This window comes from Parus major, chromosome 11 (genome assembly GCF_001522545.3).
Source record: "Parus major isolate Abel chromosome 11, Parus_major1.1, whole genome shotgun sequence".
NCBI lineage: Eukaryota > Metazoa > Chordata > Aves > Passeriformes > Paridae > Parus > Parus major.
The window spans coordinates 2,006,020-2,020,189 of record NC_031780.1 but is presented as its reverse complement, the minus strand read 5'-3'; the positions used below and the strand labels follow the sequence as shown (position 1 = coordinate 2,020,189).

General features: G+C 54.6%; 1 protein-coding gene across 1 annotated transcript in view; it reads left to right on the top strand.

Moving 5' to 3' along the window:
- JPH3 (junctophilin 3) overlaps positions 1–14,170 on the top strand; it is a 45,738-nt gene that overhangs the window by 19,851 nt on the left and 11,717 nt on the right. The window contains exon 3 of the mRNA XM_015640161.1: positions 10,999–11,123. Within this exon, the coding sequence (XP_015495647.1) occupies positions 10,999–11,123 (125 nt within the window). The remainder of the gene's footprint in view (positions 1–10,998; positions 11,124–14,170) is intronic.

Sequence of the window (14,170 nt, the reverse complement as noted above, 5' to 3'; positions counted from 1 at the left end):
ACGGGGGTCAGGGGACAAGATCAGGATGGGCTGTCATTCCTGCCTGTGGTGTGTCCTGCCAGCCGGGATGACAAGGACACATCAGAGTCGGGGCAGGCACATTCCCACTCCAGTCCAGCCCCTCCAGGCTCAGCCATCCCGGAGTGTTGCATCCCCCCTCCCCACAGCCAGCGCGATGTGATGTGGGCACCGTGGCTGTTTACGTGCTCCTGCCATGCCAATTTAATAACTTCCTGCTCAGACAGGATTTGCAGCCTTAAGCCCTTTTGTGGCCGTGTCAGAAGTCAGGAGCAGCCTCCAGGCTTGCTCAGGGCTCGGTGTGTCCCCAGCAGCCACCCCAGCACGGGCTGCGTCCAGGCCAGGCTGGACAATGAAGTGCCTTTTGTAGGAATGAAGCTTGGCGAGGTGATCCAGCTGGGAAAACCTCAGCAGGGTCATTTGTCTCTTCTGGCAGAGCAGCTCAGTGGGGTTTTGGTTTTCACTGCCCTCCCATCCCTCACTCACCACCGCTGATCCCACCCTGGCCATTCCCACTCCCTTCCCTCTCCAGTGAGCTAAATACGAGCCAAAACATCCCGTGTGCCAAACATTCCCAGCCCCATTCCCAACTTTGCTGGGCTGTGCTGGAATGGCACAGGCGGAGCAGAGATTCCCAGCCCCTTGGATTCTCCCTTGTCCCTTCTGGCTCTGCTCTGCTCGCCAGGAAAGATCCCTCAAATCCGAGTGCTTTGTGTGGTGACGGGCAAAGCGCAGCTTTGGGGGACGGATTTGGGAAAAGGGATTTGGAGGAAACAGGGGAGCAGAGCCGGGATGAGGCGGCGGGGCCAGAGCGCGGTGCCAGCAGCGCTCACCTGTGCGGGGACAGCAGAGGGGACAGGAGGGGTGGCATTGGCAGCTGGAGGGGAGGACGGGAGGGGATTCCCTGCTGGCAGACACCGCTGCCATGGGAAGGGGCTGTCCCAGAGCGCTGGGCAGCGCGGGGGAAAGGGGAAGCTGCCTGCTCCTCTTCCTCCTCCTCCTCCTCCTCCTCCCCCCTGGCACCGCACCGCAGCCCACCGCAGTGCGGATCATCCGCCTGGATTTTAATCCAGCGCTTCCCAGGAGGGGAGCGGGACCATTCCAGCCCCCGGAGCCCCGGTCGATCCCCCAGGAACCTCCTGCCTGCCCAGCACAAAGTGATGAAGCCTCTTGCTGCTGCTTCATCACACGCGGGGGAAAAGCAAAATGCAACAAACACAACACCACAAACCCAGCCCCTGCTTTTCCTTCCTCCTGCTTTTCCTGCTCAACGAGCAGAAACTGCCTCGCTGCTTTTCCCAGGGAATTTGGGCAGAGAAGGAGACATCCCTCTCCTGGCACCACCCTCTCCATCCTCATCCTCACCCTGCCAGAGGTGCAGGGATATCCCTCTGGGATACCCAGTCCCACAGCCGGGACCCAGGGCGGGCAAGGGGGATGCTGGCAGCCCCTCCTGCCGTGTCCCACCTCCCCAAACCCCCCAGCCGTGTCCCAGGGATGCTGCATCCCAAAGTTTGAGGGTGGAGAAGAGCCAAGGGGAAGGGTTGGACACTCTCTGCTGTTTTCCCAGCTCATGTGAGAGCTCTCCATGCTTTTTTTCCTTCTCCCAACTCCCATTTTTGGGTTTCCTGGTTGCTCCCACCCTCTTCCCTTCAGCAGCACACTAAACACCCCATTCTTGTCCCTCCCCAAACCCTTTCCTCCCCAAGGAGAGGCAAAATTAATACCAGGAGCACAACCAAGAGGAAAACACAGAGCTGAGCCAAATTATTGAGTATTTTCCTTGCTGGTTTTCCTTCCCCCCGAGTTTGGGGTGCTGGGGAGAGCACAGGGAATGTGCTGGGGTATTCCAGGCTCTCCATGCTCTTGCAGTTGGTTTGAAAAGCCCCAAGCAATGAGGTTTCTGTCACCTCCTCCCCACAGCACAAATGGCAAGCTGTCCTGACTTCCTAATCCAGGAAATTAAAGGATTTGACCGTAGACCCTGCTAAGCAAATTTCCCCCCTGAAAATCCCAGGGGGATTTAACCCATGGATCCGACCGATTATCCCTTTAAAGTTGTGACTAAGAAAGTCCCAATTCTTCAGGGTGCTGAGCACCCTAAAATCCCACCATGGCCATGTCTGGTGCTCACCCAGCATCTGGTGGGACCTACTTTTGGATTTTATCCCATCTCCAACCCCTTTTTTCCATGGTGGGCACCTTCCCTTTGCTGAAGTTTATTCCCTTGCTGCCTCCACATCCCAAATCCTCCCCATCCCATCCCTGTGTGTCACCCTCTGGGGTCATGGGGTGATATTTGGGGGCTGTTTGGATTTCCCAGCGTGGCCTCAGGCTGGGGCAGTGGACACCTTGCCACCAGGTGTCCCGTGGTGGCTCCATGACACTGCCCCCTGCGAGGATCACATTCCTTTATGGAAAAGCAACAGGTCCATGGGCTCCAAGCTGGACACAGCGGCTGTCCCCACTGGCAGGGGGGCAGCTGGTCCCCATCCAACATCAGGAGATCCCTGGGGACCTCCCAGGAGCTGTGGAAGGTCTTCCCAACCTTTCAGTGCTGGGGATGATCCCTCCAGGTCAGCGGTGGCAGGGATGAGAGGCAGGGATGGAGCCCTTTCCATCCCTTTCCAGAGCTGGGGCCGAGCCTCTCCCTGTTCCCGGCTGTGTCCCTGTCAGGTCTGTCTCTCCTCCCCTAGCACGGAGCTGAAGCAGAAATAATGAAAAGCCCAGATTCTCTCCTGGCAGGGCCGGGCTCCCAGTCCCTTCCCCTGTTGTGCTGTTGGCTGCTGGAGTGGAATTTTTCACAGGCTTTGCCTCGGAGGCAGCTCAGACCTGCAAAGCCAGAGCTGTCCGCTGGCCTGGGGCACACCAGGGTTTGGGGACCAGGCAGGGACCCCAGGGGCAGATCCCATCCAGGGAATCCATGGGATGCTGGGATGAGCAGGGCACAGTGGGGCTGAGCAGGGACCCAGCAGCTCGGGGACAGCTTGAGAAACCTCAGGAAAAATTGGGATTTTTTGTGGGTGCAGCTGATTTTGGGGCTAAAAAACCCATGAGGCAGCTGGGATGAGGGAAGTGGCTCATCCTGGGTGGGCTCTGAAGTTTGAGGCAGGCAGGAGAGGATTTATTCTTTTCTCCCCACAGTAATCGGGGCTGGGGCCACCACTTGCCCCACAAAGGGGTGACAGAACCCTGGAGGCACCTCCAGCCCCTCTCCCTCCTGCCTGGAAGGGTTTGGAATGTGCTGGTTCTGCCCGGGGTTAGGGGAATGTTTGGGATGGGAGGGCAGGCAGGGGATGGAGAGGGGGATTCAGCCTTTCCCATTCCCTTTGTTTGCATTTCCCATGATGAACATGATAATTATCCAGCAAAATCATGGAATTCTGCCCCATCCAAAGCACCCCAGCTGGAGAGCAGGAACATCCCCCCTTCTCACTCCTTTCCCTTCCCTGAGTGAGCTCTTCCCAAATCCTGCTCCGAGTGGCTTCCCACAGCTTTTGCAGCCTTTCCCAGAAGGCAACAATGCTCAGAGCAGCTCTGCAATTCTCTCCTGTTTATAGGAAAAGGGGAAAACCCATCCCTGGAGCTGGACTTTGCTCTTTCCTCCATGTCTGATTGGGGAGAGGGAATTTCTTGGAGCTTGGCTGCATCCTGGGAGCCACTCCCTGTCCCAGCTCTGCCCATTTTGAGACCAAAGTGACTTCTCTGGAGAGAGACCAAACCTCAGGTGGGACAGTGGCCTCAAAGCCACCCCATCCCAAGGCAAATCCCGGTGTTTTCACTCACCTGCCTCCGCACAGCTCCATTCCAAGTGACAGATGGCCAGGGATGAGGCTCCCTCTCCAGATGTTGATTTTCTGGCCAGCTGTAAATAACACCCAGGGCATCATCTCCCTGCAAAGCCCATCAGCTCTGTCCTTGCTGGGGGGAACAAAGTCAAAAGGAAGGGAGGGAAATGCAGGAATCTGCTGGCCCTGCTTATTCCTTGGCCAGGAAGATGCTGGGAGCATCCTGGTGCCTCTGGCTACCAGCTCCACCTGGCCCAGCCTTTAAAAGTCCATGGAGTTGGATTTCCTTGGCATTTTTTGTTGAGCAAAAACAGGGATAAAATAAAGAAATCCATTTGGGGATGGTGGGAATAAGGTGACCTGGAAATGATCCTGGCATTTGATGCTCTCATCTTTCTCCCCTGGGAATGAGCCAGCTCAGGGATGTGGTTTGAGCTGTTTCTCCCAGAATTTTGGGGATGTGGCCACCCATCCCTGCCCCCTGAGTCACTGAGACTTTGCACCTTTCCAAATTGTGAATTCAGTTCTCAGCAAAACTCCTTTTGGCCACTCCAAGGCAAGGCACGGGACACAAGGACACAGCCTGGGATAAGTTTTTTTTTCCCTTTACTTGGATTACAAAATGGAATTTCAGTGTAAAACGGCAAAAGATTCCTTGGTGAATTCGCTCCCCATTTGTAACTCCAGTAATATAAAGGTAGGGAAGGCTCTGGCACAGGTGCCTGGAGCAATGAGCTAAACGGGAACTGGCTCCATCCCCATCCCCATGAATTTGGGAGACCTCGAGTGTTCCATGTCCCAGCTGTCCAGGGGCTCTCCCAGCTGCCTTGGGAATGATTTCCCTCCCTTAATGTGACAATTCCTGCTGTAAAACTACAGGGAAACTTGGATTTGGCCTTGTGACCACAACATTTTCCACACTTCTCTGTAATTTGCTTTCTTGGGCAGCGACAAACACATTGAGGGGATATTTTTGGGTTTTTTCCCTAGGATTAAAGTGTTTGAGTATTTATTTTTCCTTGATTCTCTTGAAATGAGATTTCCAGAGCCACATTTTCGGAGCGTGCCATCACCATCCCGTCCATCCCGTGCCATCCCAACCTTCCCTCCCGCTGGTGGGAGCTTTCCTGCTCCTCCTCAGAGCCCAGGCAGGGGTGATCCATCCCTGCTCCCATCCCAAAATCTCCATCTGGAGCTGGCACGCCTGGCTCTCTCTTTGCTATGCACAGCACCTGCTCCGTGTCTGGCTGCAAAGAGCCCGAGCAGACGTTCGGGGCTGCATTACGTCATGTCAGAGGTCACATTAAACTGCTTTTTTTCCCTTTAATTAAGAATTCCAGCCATGGTGGGGAGAGGGGGGAAACAGAGGGGAAAGCAGAGGGAGGGAGAGGGCTGGGAAAAATGCCTGCGCTGAGCAGGTAAATGGGAATTTCTCCACAGACAGCTAATTGGTGTGTCTAATATTCCACCCCCTGAGGACCGCTGCCTGCACAAATCACTCACGGCGAGCCTGGTGCAATAACTGGGAAGCCGGGAGAGGTGTGGGAAGAGCCAGGCTGGAATTAGGAGAGGGTTTTATCGGGGCAATAAACGCCAGATAGGGAAAATAACAACCAGGTTGTTAATTGCTGCCATCCCCCCGTTCCCTCGGGGCCGTGTCTAGACGGAGCCTGGCTCCGGGCTGCGCTCATCCCGAGCCTCTGGAGAGCGCTGGATGCGGGATGCCAAGCCCCTGGAATGGGAAAGGGATGCAGGATGGGCACTGCAGCTGTGCCCTAAATCAGAGAGGCTCCCGCAGAGGTGGAAACCAGACAGTCTGCAGTGGTTATTAATAATTCAGTCCCAATTTGTCCCATCTAGGAGAGCGCCAAGCCCAGCCAAGCCTCCCCTCCCGGCCGCCCGGAGCAGGCAGAGCCTCCCGGGGTTGTTGCGGCGATGGATCCCAGTTCTGGCAGGGATTTAGGAGCTGGGATCGCCTCTCCCGGAGCGATCCCACATCCTCCCCCCTGCCAGGGCTCCGGGCTCGGTGAGCGGCATCACCCCTGGGTGGGGGCAGCCAGGGCTGCATCCTGCTCCAGAGGGACTGGAAAACAGCCCCGCGGAGCCCGCACAGCCCGGGCATTCCCGCCGGGGAGGATGGACTGGAAATCTCCTTTTCCTCGCCTCATCCAGCCATCCCTTCCCAGCCTCATGCCAGCCTGCGTTTTCCACATGGGGAGGCTGCACTGAAGAATCTCCTTTTCCTCCTTCATCCAGCCATCCCTTCCCAGGACAAGGTGCATCCCAAGGCTTTCCTGACCCCGGGGTTTGGATGACAGAGTCTTCAACGCCCTGCAAATGCTCTCTCTGAATTTTTCCTGAAGTATTTCCTTGCAGCTGGCGTGTGTTTTAATTGAATTTTGCCATTTGAAAAATACATGAAGCTCTGTAATGGAGGGAGAGAAAACCTTCCCTCCTATAAGAAGAGAAAGATGCATTTAAAGAGGAAAATAAACCAGCCCCAAAGCTGCCTGATGAAGTATTGACCTGGAGACAAAGTGGATCAGATGGAGCCTATCTGGCCCCTTAGGAAAACTTGAGGCTGTTCATTAGGGATGAGCTCACTGCCAGCTTAACCCCATCCTCACCATTCCCAGTGAAACCTGCGGGAAAAATGACAATTTCCAGGTTTTCCATGAGAAAAAGGGTCCACATGGTGGACCTTCTTTTGGAGATGGGATAATGGGAGAGCTCTGGGTGTGGGATGGAGGAGAGCTGAGCATCCCTGCACAGGATCCCAACAATAAAACAGGAATTTCATACTTCCCTCAGCCAGGTTTTGTGTTCAGGGAAACGAGAAGTTTGCTTGGAAAAGAACAGCCAGAGCTGCCATGTGAATTTCAGGAAACAGACCTTCTTTCCCAGAAATCTTACCCATAGGATGCTTTTTAATGTTCCAAATAATGTGGATTTCTCCCTTTGACCCCTTTGCTCAGTGTCTGCTGCTTTTTTTTTTTATTGAACTGTACTTTCTGTACAAAAACACTGGAAAAACAGGAATAAGTGTGGCAAATCCCTCTCCTGGAGGAATTCAACTGGATGGAGAAGGACTCACCAATGATCCAGGTTTCTCATGGCTCCAGGTGCCATCCTGGCAATTCCAGGTGTCACATTTACAGCTCAGAAACCTTTCTGGCCTTCCGTAAACTTGCTCTAATTTCCTGCCTAATTTTAAAGCTCTTTGTCCCACTTGTTCTCCTGCCAAAACGTTCCTGGAACCAAAACACCTCTCAAGCCTCACCTGGTTTGAATTTTGCTTCCTTCCTTCTTGAATCCCTGAGGATTTTGCTGGGAGTTCACCCCTTTTTGGCTAAACCAGCCCCCAGCACTGGGTTTGCAGCAGAACCCTTGGATCCACTCCTTTCCCACTCCAGTCCAGCTTGGAGTCACTGTTGGAATTCCTAAAAAGCCAAGTTCTTCCTTGCAAAATCAGTTGATTCCAGCTTCTTATAGATTAGCTGGAGCTGATAAAGTTGGCATTAGGAAGCAGGCCCAGGTATAATCCCTTTCCCTGTCAGCTCCGGCCAAATCACAGGAGATCTGCAAAGATTCCCGGGAATTTTGTTGCTTGGGATTTTTCCCTGCCTTCTGCCAGCTCCCCTTGCCAGTTTGACCACTTGCCCGCTCATCCTCTGAGAAGAGTGAGTCAGCTTGGCAAAAAATTAATAAATAAAATATTCCTGGCCCCAGCAGGGACTCTCTGCCCTGAGACCCAAAACGGGGGCTCAGGAGCCACAAACCATCCCGGCTTTCCCCGCTCTGGCTCTTCCCAGTCTTTGACTGAACACCCTCCCCCAGCTCAGCTTGGATAGTGAAGTGCACTAAAACCCTGGAATTGTGGAATTGTTCAGTTGGAAGGACCTTAAAGCCCATCCCATTCCACCCCTGCCGCGGGCCAGGCCCGGGTTCCTGGATCCATCCCAGCCGGAGGAGGAGGCTGGGGATGCTCAGAGGTGGGAGGAATTAAACAGCTCCTCTTGCATCACTCTTCCCTCCATCCCATCATGAGCCCACAGGAACAGGATGATCTTTAAGGTCCCTTCCAGCCCAAACCACCCCATAATTCTGTTTGATCAGGAAGGCCCCAGCCTTATTTTCACCGTGGCCTCCAGTTTGGCCTCTCCATCCCAGGAAAAGATTTATGGTGGCACTTAGGGAAGGAGGAGCAGAGCAAAGAGATCAGGCCCTGTCCATGTGTCAGGGAGAAAAAAACCCCACTTTTCCAGGGAAATAAACTCCAGGCAATTAAATGGGAATTAAGATTTAGCGCACGCCACGAGCAGCAGGCGTGGAGAAAGGAGACAGCTGGTAAATTTAGGATGTGACAAAGTCATGAGAGCACTAACTGGATTACTGGCATTTATTTGGGAATACTTATGGATTTTATTATGCAACGTATGGATCTCCATAATTCTGCTTTTCACTCCTCCCAGCGTCTCAGGGAGCTTTACAAACAATTAATCGGCGGCGTTCCGTGCGCTCCGGGGAATCCAGTGTATCCCATCTGCTCCGGGGAATCCAGGCCATTCCATCTGCTCCAGGGAATCCAGTGCATTCCATCCCTCCCCGAGTGTGTTTTGGATCAGAGGTGGCTTCATTGATGGGATTGATTTTTAACCTTTTCTGAGCCAAAGCCCCAAGTTTTCATTTTTGAAATTCCCTGCACTTCCAGGGCCGACCCTGGGCGTCCTGAGCAGATCCAAAAGTCTCTGGAGTGAGTTTTCCAGGGATGGAAATGCATCCATCCCCCAGAGATGGTGATTTTAATCCATTTTGGTTGGACAGCAGCAGGAATTTCCCCATGGAAAGGGGGATCAGGAATTGGAAGTGCCCAGGGAGGTTTGGAGTGCCCATCCCTGGAGGTGTCCCAGCAATTCCTGGGTGTGGCACTCAGAGCTCTGGGCTGGGGACAAGGTGGGCACAGCTTGGATTTGGTGATCCTGGAGCTCTCCTCCACCCTCAAGGATCCCGTGGTTCCATCAAGGGGGTGCTGAGTGCTGAGAGAGGAGCAGATCTGGGGCAATCCCAGAACCCTGGGCTGGGGTGGGGGCTCTGTGGGGGCTCCTCCAGCTGTGCCACCACCCTGTGTGCCCCAGCCCCCTGGAACAGCACGGGCTGCTGCTCCAGCCTCCTTCCCTGGCAGGCAGAGAGGGATGAGAGCCTCCAGCCGCCTCTCCAGGGAGGAGTGTCGGGAGCAGAGCGTAATCCTGGCTACTGAGCGCGGGCCAGGCGCTCACAGACGTTGTTAATCCTCGGCTGGGGCCAGCAGAGACCTGGGAAAAGGCTGCAGTGAGGCAGGGACCAGCCCAGCCCCGGGCAGCTCCCAGGCCAGGGCACGGCACGGGGATAAATGGATGGAGGATCCTCAAATCCACATCCCTGAGGAGCTGCCCTGGAAGATGGCAGAGGTTTAACGAGCTCAGAGAGGCAGAATGTGAATTTTAACCTCCTGGTGGCTCCGATGGTTTCATCCACAGCTTTGATGCCCCAGCCTTTCCCACAGGACGTGCTGGTGCCAAAAATGAGGATGAAAAGAGACCTGGAGAGGGACTTTGACAGGGCATGGAGGGACAGGAGGAGTGGGAATGGCTTTAAGCTGGAAAAGGGTGGATTTAGATGGGATATTGGGAAGAAATTCCCAAGATCTGTGAGGGTGGGCAGGCCCTGGCACAGGTGCCCAGAGAAGCTGTGGCTGCCCCTGGATCCCTGGAAGTGTCCAAGGTTATTCCAACCTGGACTAATGGAAGCTTCTCATGGCAGGGGTTGGAAAGAGATGGATTTTAATGGATTTCCAACCCAAACCATTCCATGATTCCATGAAAAACAGTCTGCACCTCCTCTCCCAGCAGTTTGGGGCATCCCTAACAGAGCAGGGCTGGGACACCTGGCAGGGAATGGCTGGGACACCTTTGTCCCCTCCTCTGACCCCACTGAGCAGGGAGAGCACTGGACTCCAGCTGGGTAAAATCCCATTGAAACACAATTTTTGGGGTGCATCAATCAGGGAGAACCCTCAGGATCTCCACAGCATCACCACAGCCCTTCCAGCACCTCCAATAATTCTGGAAAACAGCTCGGATTCACATCCAGGGCTACTCCAAAGCAGCCAAGGGCTGGGAATAAAGCATTTATTAGAGAACAGAGGCTTGAGGAGCGTCAGGAGCAGAACCCAGGTGACAGCACAGCCACACTCACACCCTGTTCCCCAGCCCTGGCGACGCTTCCAACCAAAGCAGGCACATTCCTGGCCCTGTTTTCCATTTTTAGGAGCCTGTCAGAAATGGCACTCCCTCTCCACGCAGATGTCGAGAAATTAGAGGGAATTCAGAGAGAGGCAGAAAAAAAAAAAATGATTAAAGGAGATGGAGGCCCTGATTTTGGAGGGAAAAGAAATCAGCGGAGTTATTTATAACCCTGCCTGCACCGGGGTGGGAGCAGGAATTTTTGAAAGTGCCTGGATAGCTCGGATAAGGGGGAAAAAAGGGGCAAAGCAACCTCCGGAGGATGCTCTCAGAGAAGCTGTAAATCCTGAGTGATGGGATGAAATGCCATCCAAAAAAAGCCCTTGGGGAATCATGGGCGAGTGCAGGGGACAGTTGTTGATCCAGAGGGAAAGAAATGCCCTGATCAAAATGTGTGAAGGGATGGTGGAGGCGGCACCGGAGCCGAACCCCCCGCTCCTACCTCTGCTCCCAGTATTTATTTACATCCAGCATTTTACGCAAAACGTGGGGGTGGGCGTGGAAATGTTCCGGGTTTTTTGGTGGGTTTTTTATTTTTTTTCATCCCCAGAGCAAATGGGTTTGGTTAGATTAAAAAAAAAAAACAAAAAAAACCCCAAAAATCAGCTTTAAATTCAAGCCTGGGGGTTCGTGGGAGATGTGCATGGAGAGGCTGCCGGGATGGGGTGGGAAATGGGATGGAGGAATGCTGAGGGAACAAATCCTGCACCTGGTTCTGAATTTCCTGGGTGATTTCCAGGCTGAGGAGCAGCTCATGAAGGTGTTGGAAAATCCCCCATTCCCCAACCAGCCCCATGCTCTGCTGGCAGCTCCTCCCTCACAGCCAAAGGGTTTTGGAGGAATCTGTGGGGGAAATTTGGGGTTTTCCGTGGCTGCCTAACGGGGTCCTGCTGTCTGGTGTTGCCTTGCAGGACCTCTCACTCCAGGGCCAAGGCGGAGGCGGCCGTGACGGCGGCACAGAAAGCTCAGGAGGAAGCGCGGATCGCCAGGATCACTGCCAAAGAGTTCTCGCCTTCCTTCCAGCACAGGGAGAACGGTCAGTCCAGGAGCCGCCCCTCGGAGCCCTGCACGGACCCCAGACCCCCCAAAACCCCCCAGCCTGGAGGCTCAGCCTGTGCCCACAGCTCCCGATCCCCACCGGAGCTCCTGGAGTGGGAAAGCTCCATGGAACACCGGCTTTTGGGGGATTTAGGACAGGGTTGCCAATATCCAACAATTCCACCTTATTCAGCGCTTTTTTCCCGGTATTTCCTCTTTTCCCCCAGTTTTTTAGTTCATAGCCCTTGGTGGTTGCACAGAAAGAGCCCAGCAAGAGCTCTGGATACCAACACAGATGGTCCCAGAGGTCAGCACTGGCCTTACACCCATGGCTTGTGCGGTTCCTGATTTCTTTGGAAAGTTTGGACCCAGTGGGACCTGACCCTTCCCTCAGCCATGCAAATCAGTCACTGTTTGTGGTTTCCTTCCTTCCTGCCTGCCCCCCTTGTACAGGATGGTGGGTGCCCCCATTATTCAGAATTTTGGGTGCTGGATTTGTCACTCTTCTACAGGACTGTGGGTGCTGGATTTGTCACCCTCATTCAGAATTTTGGGTGCTGGATGTGCCCCCATTGTTCAGGATTGTGGGTGCTGGATTTGTCACCCTTTTTGGGACTGTGGGTGCTGGATGTTCTCCCCTCATTCAGAGCTGTGGGTGCAGCCCCGTTGAGGACCCAGTGCTGGCTGTGCTCCCTCGCAGGGCGCTGCAGGTCCCCAGTGCCACCCACGGCGTGCTGCGGTGGGTGCTGAGTGCCACCCACCCCTGGCTGCTGGCTGTGCTCCCTTTCCACGGGATGCTGGTGCTGGATGTGTTCCTGGCAGGGTGGTGGGTGTGGGTACCACCCACCCGGCACAGCGAGTGCCGGGGTGCTGGGTGGCCCCTCGGAGGGGTTTGTGGGTGCTGTGGGACACCACAGAGGGCTCTGTGCCCCCCTCAGCATCAGCCCTGGGCATCCCCGGGCAGCTGCAGCTCCTGAAGGTAAAGGTTTTGACCTGGGAAAAACAAAATTATCTGTGTTTGGTATCCTGCATTGTCCTCTGGCCTGTGGTTCCCATTCTCATCATCCAGGTGCCTTTGTGGTCGCTCATCCCAATTCCTGGACACAGCAGGATCACATCCACACACAGCCCATGGCTGGGGTGGTGCTGGAGAACTGAGTCCCCCCAGTGACAGCAGCACCCCAGAGACAGAGACCGGAGCTTGGCACCGCTCCCAGATCCCAAACCCCAAACCCCAAATGTGGCTCCTCAGGGCGGCACAGGTTTGGCTTTGAAGCCTCAGAGGCCGGGCTCGGCTGCCTCCATCCTGCTGGAAATCCAGATTTGGTGCTCTGCATCCTCCTTCGCGCTCTCACAACCGTTCTTCCAGGAACATCACGTGCTCCAGGACTAATTTTAGCTCTGGATAATTGTTGCACATCCTCGGGTGCCGAAAGCCGGCCCCGGTGCATCCGCGGAGTTCCTGCGCAAGGAAACGCCTCCATCCCCGCGGGCTCCAGGGCTGGGGGGCAGCTGTGCCCCAGCATCCCCCCAGCACCTCCAGTCCTGCTCCTCCCAGAGCCACAGCCCTCCGGGAATTAACCCATGGAAAGGCAGAGCCACCTGCAGATCGGTGCAGGGGTGGGGAGATTTGGGATCAGGGGGATTCAGTGACATCTCCCCTGGTCTGGCTGTGGGGGAGCATCACTGGGGTTTCTTGTCCCCTCTGTGGGGCCCTGAGGCTGGTTGTGGGGCTGGAGATCAGCTCTGGGGGCCTTGGAGCTGGTGGGAAGCTTGCAAACCCCTGGAACTCCAGAAAAATTCCTGAACAAGGGAAGATAAAGCCCAAAACCCAGGGACAAGCCAGACCTTGGGTGAGCCTGTTCCCACAGGTGGCTTTCCAGCTTTCTCACATGAAATCATTTATTCCCTCTGTGCCTCAGCTCCCCATTTGGGATCTTGGAAGGTGGCTGGGACAGGAATGACTGGAAAACAGCCCCAAAAATTTTGATTTTTATCCCAAAGACAGATACTGTGCAGGAAAACAGAAGGGTGAGCTCCACCTTTCTCCTTCTCTTCCCACCAATACCAGGATTGCTCAGGGGCTCTGGATAAATCCCAGGAGATTCAGTCTCCCACATACAAACAGGGAATAAAATGAAGACTGGACTCTGTGAGTATTGTCCCAAAAACTTGAGTCATTAGGAGACCATTTCCCAGCAATTGCTTGGGTAGATTTCCAGGCAGCTTTATTACGATTTCCCTCCCTGCCGGTGCTCTGATGGGGACTCCAGCATTCTCTGTGTGTACCCCACCCCTGGCAGGGGTGAAGGCACATCCCAGCAGCTCCCCAGAAAGATTCCAGGGAGAAGATTCCTTAGCAGAAGTGGAGAGACCCGAGCGGGCGCTCCTGAGCGTTTCTGTTTAAACGATGGCACGAAAATCGAGCTCTCCCTTTTCTCGTTTCTTGTCTTGCCATAGCAATCGCAATTAGATGCATTTCAGGGGCATTAGGCACTTCATATATTTATCAAATTATTCACCTAATTTAGCATGGCTTTAGCTGGGAACGAGTGGAGAGGGGAAAAGGAGAATTAACCGCTATTAGCTCGCTTGGAATCATTTGGTGTTTCATCAGTGATGAACACGTTGGAGGCTTTTGTTCCGTGTTCCTCCAGCAGAAGAAGACATTCAGCCCCTCCTGAAGTGCCCCTCCCCAGGGTGCCACTGTCTGGGAAGTCTCTGAGTTGAGGAATGAGGAGCCTCCAGTGGGATGAGGAGGATGGGGAGAGAACAGGGCTCCCTGTCCTTCTGTCCCATGCTGGGGGCTGAGCAGGGAAATCTCCATGTCCTCCTGGGCTGTGTGGGGCAGGATAGAAGGTTTGTGGGGTTTTTCTTGCACACCTGCCCAGATGTGGCTGTTTCACTCCTGCACCTGGCAGATGAAAAAAGAGGTGGTTCCTATCCAGGAGGGGGGTGAGGGCTGTTGGTGTGGGGTGATCCCAGCACACCCAGTGGCACCCAGCACATCCAGGGTGATCCCAGTGACACCCAGGGTGATCCCAG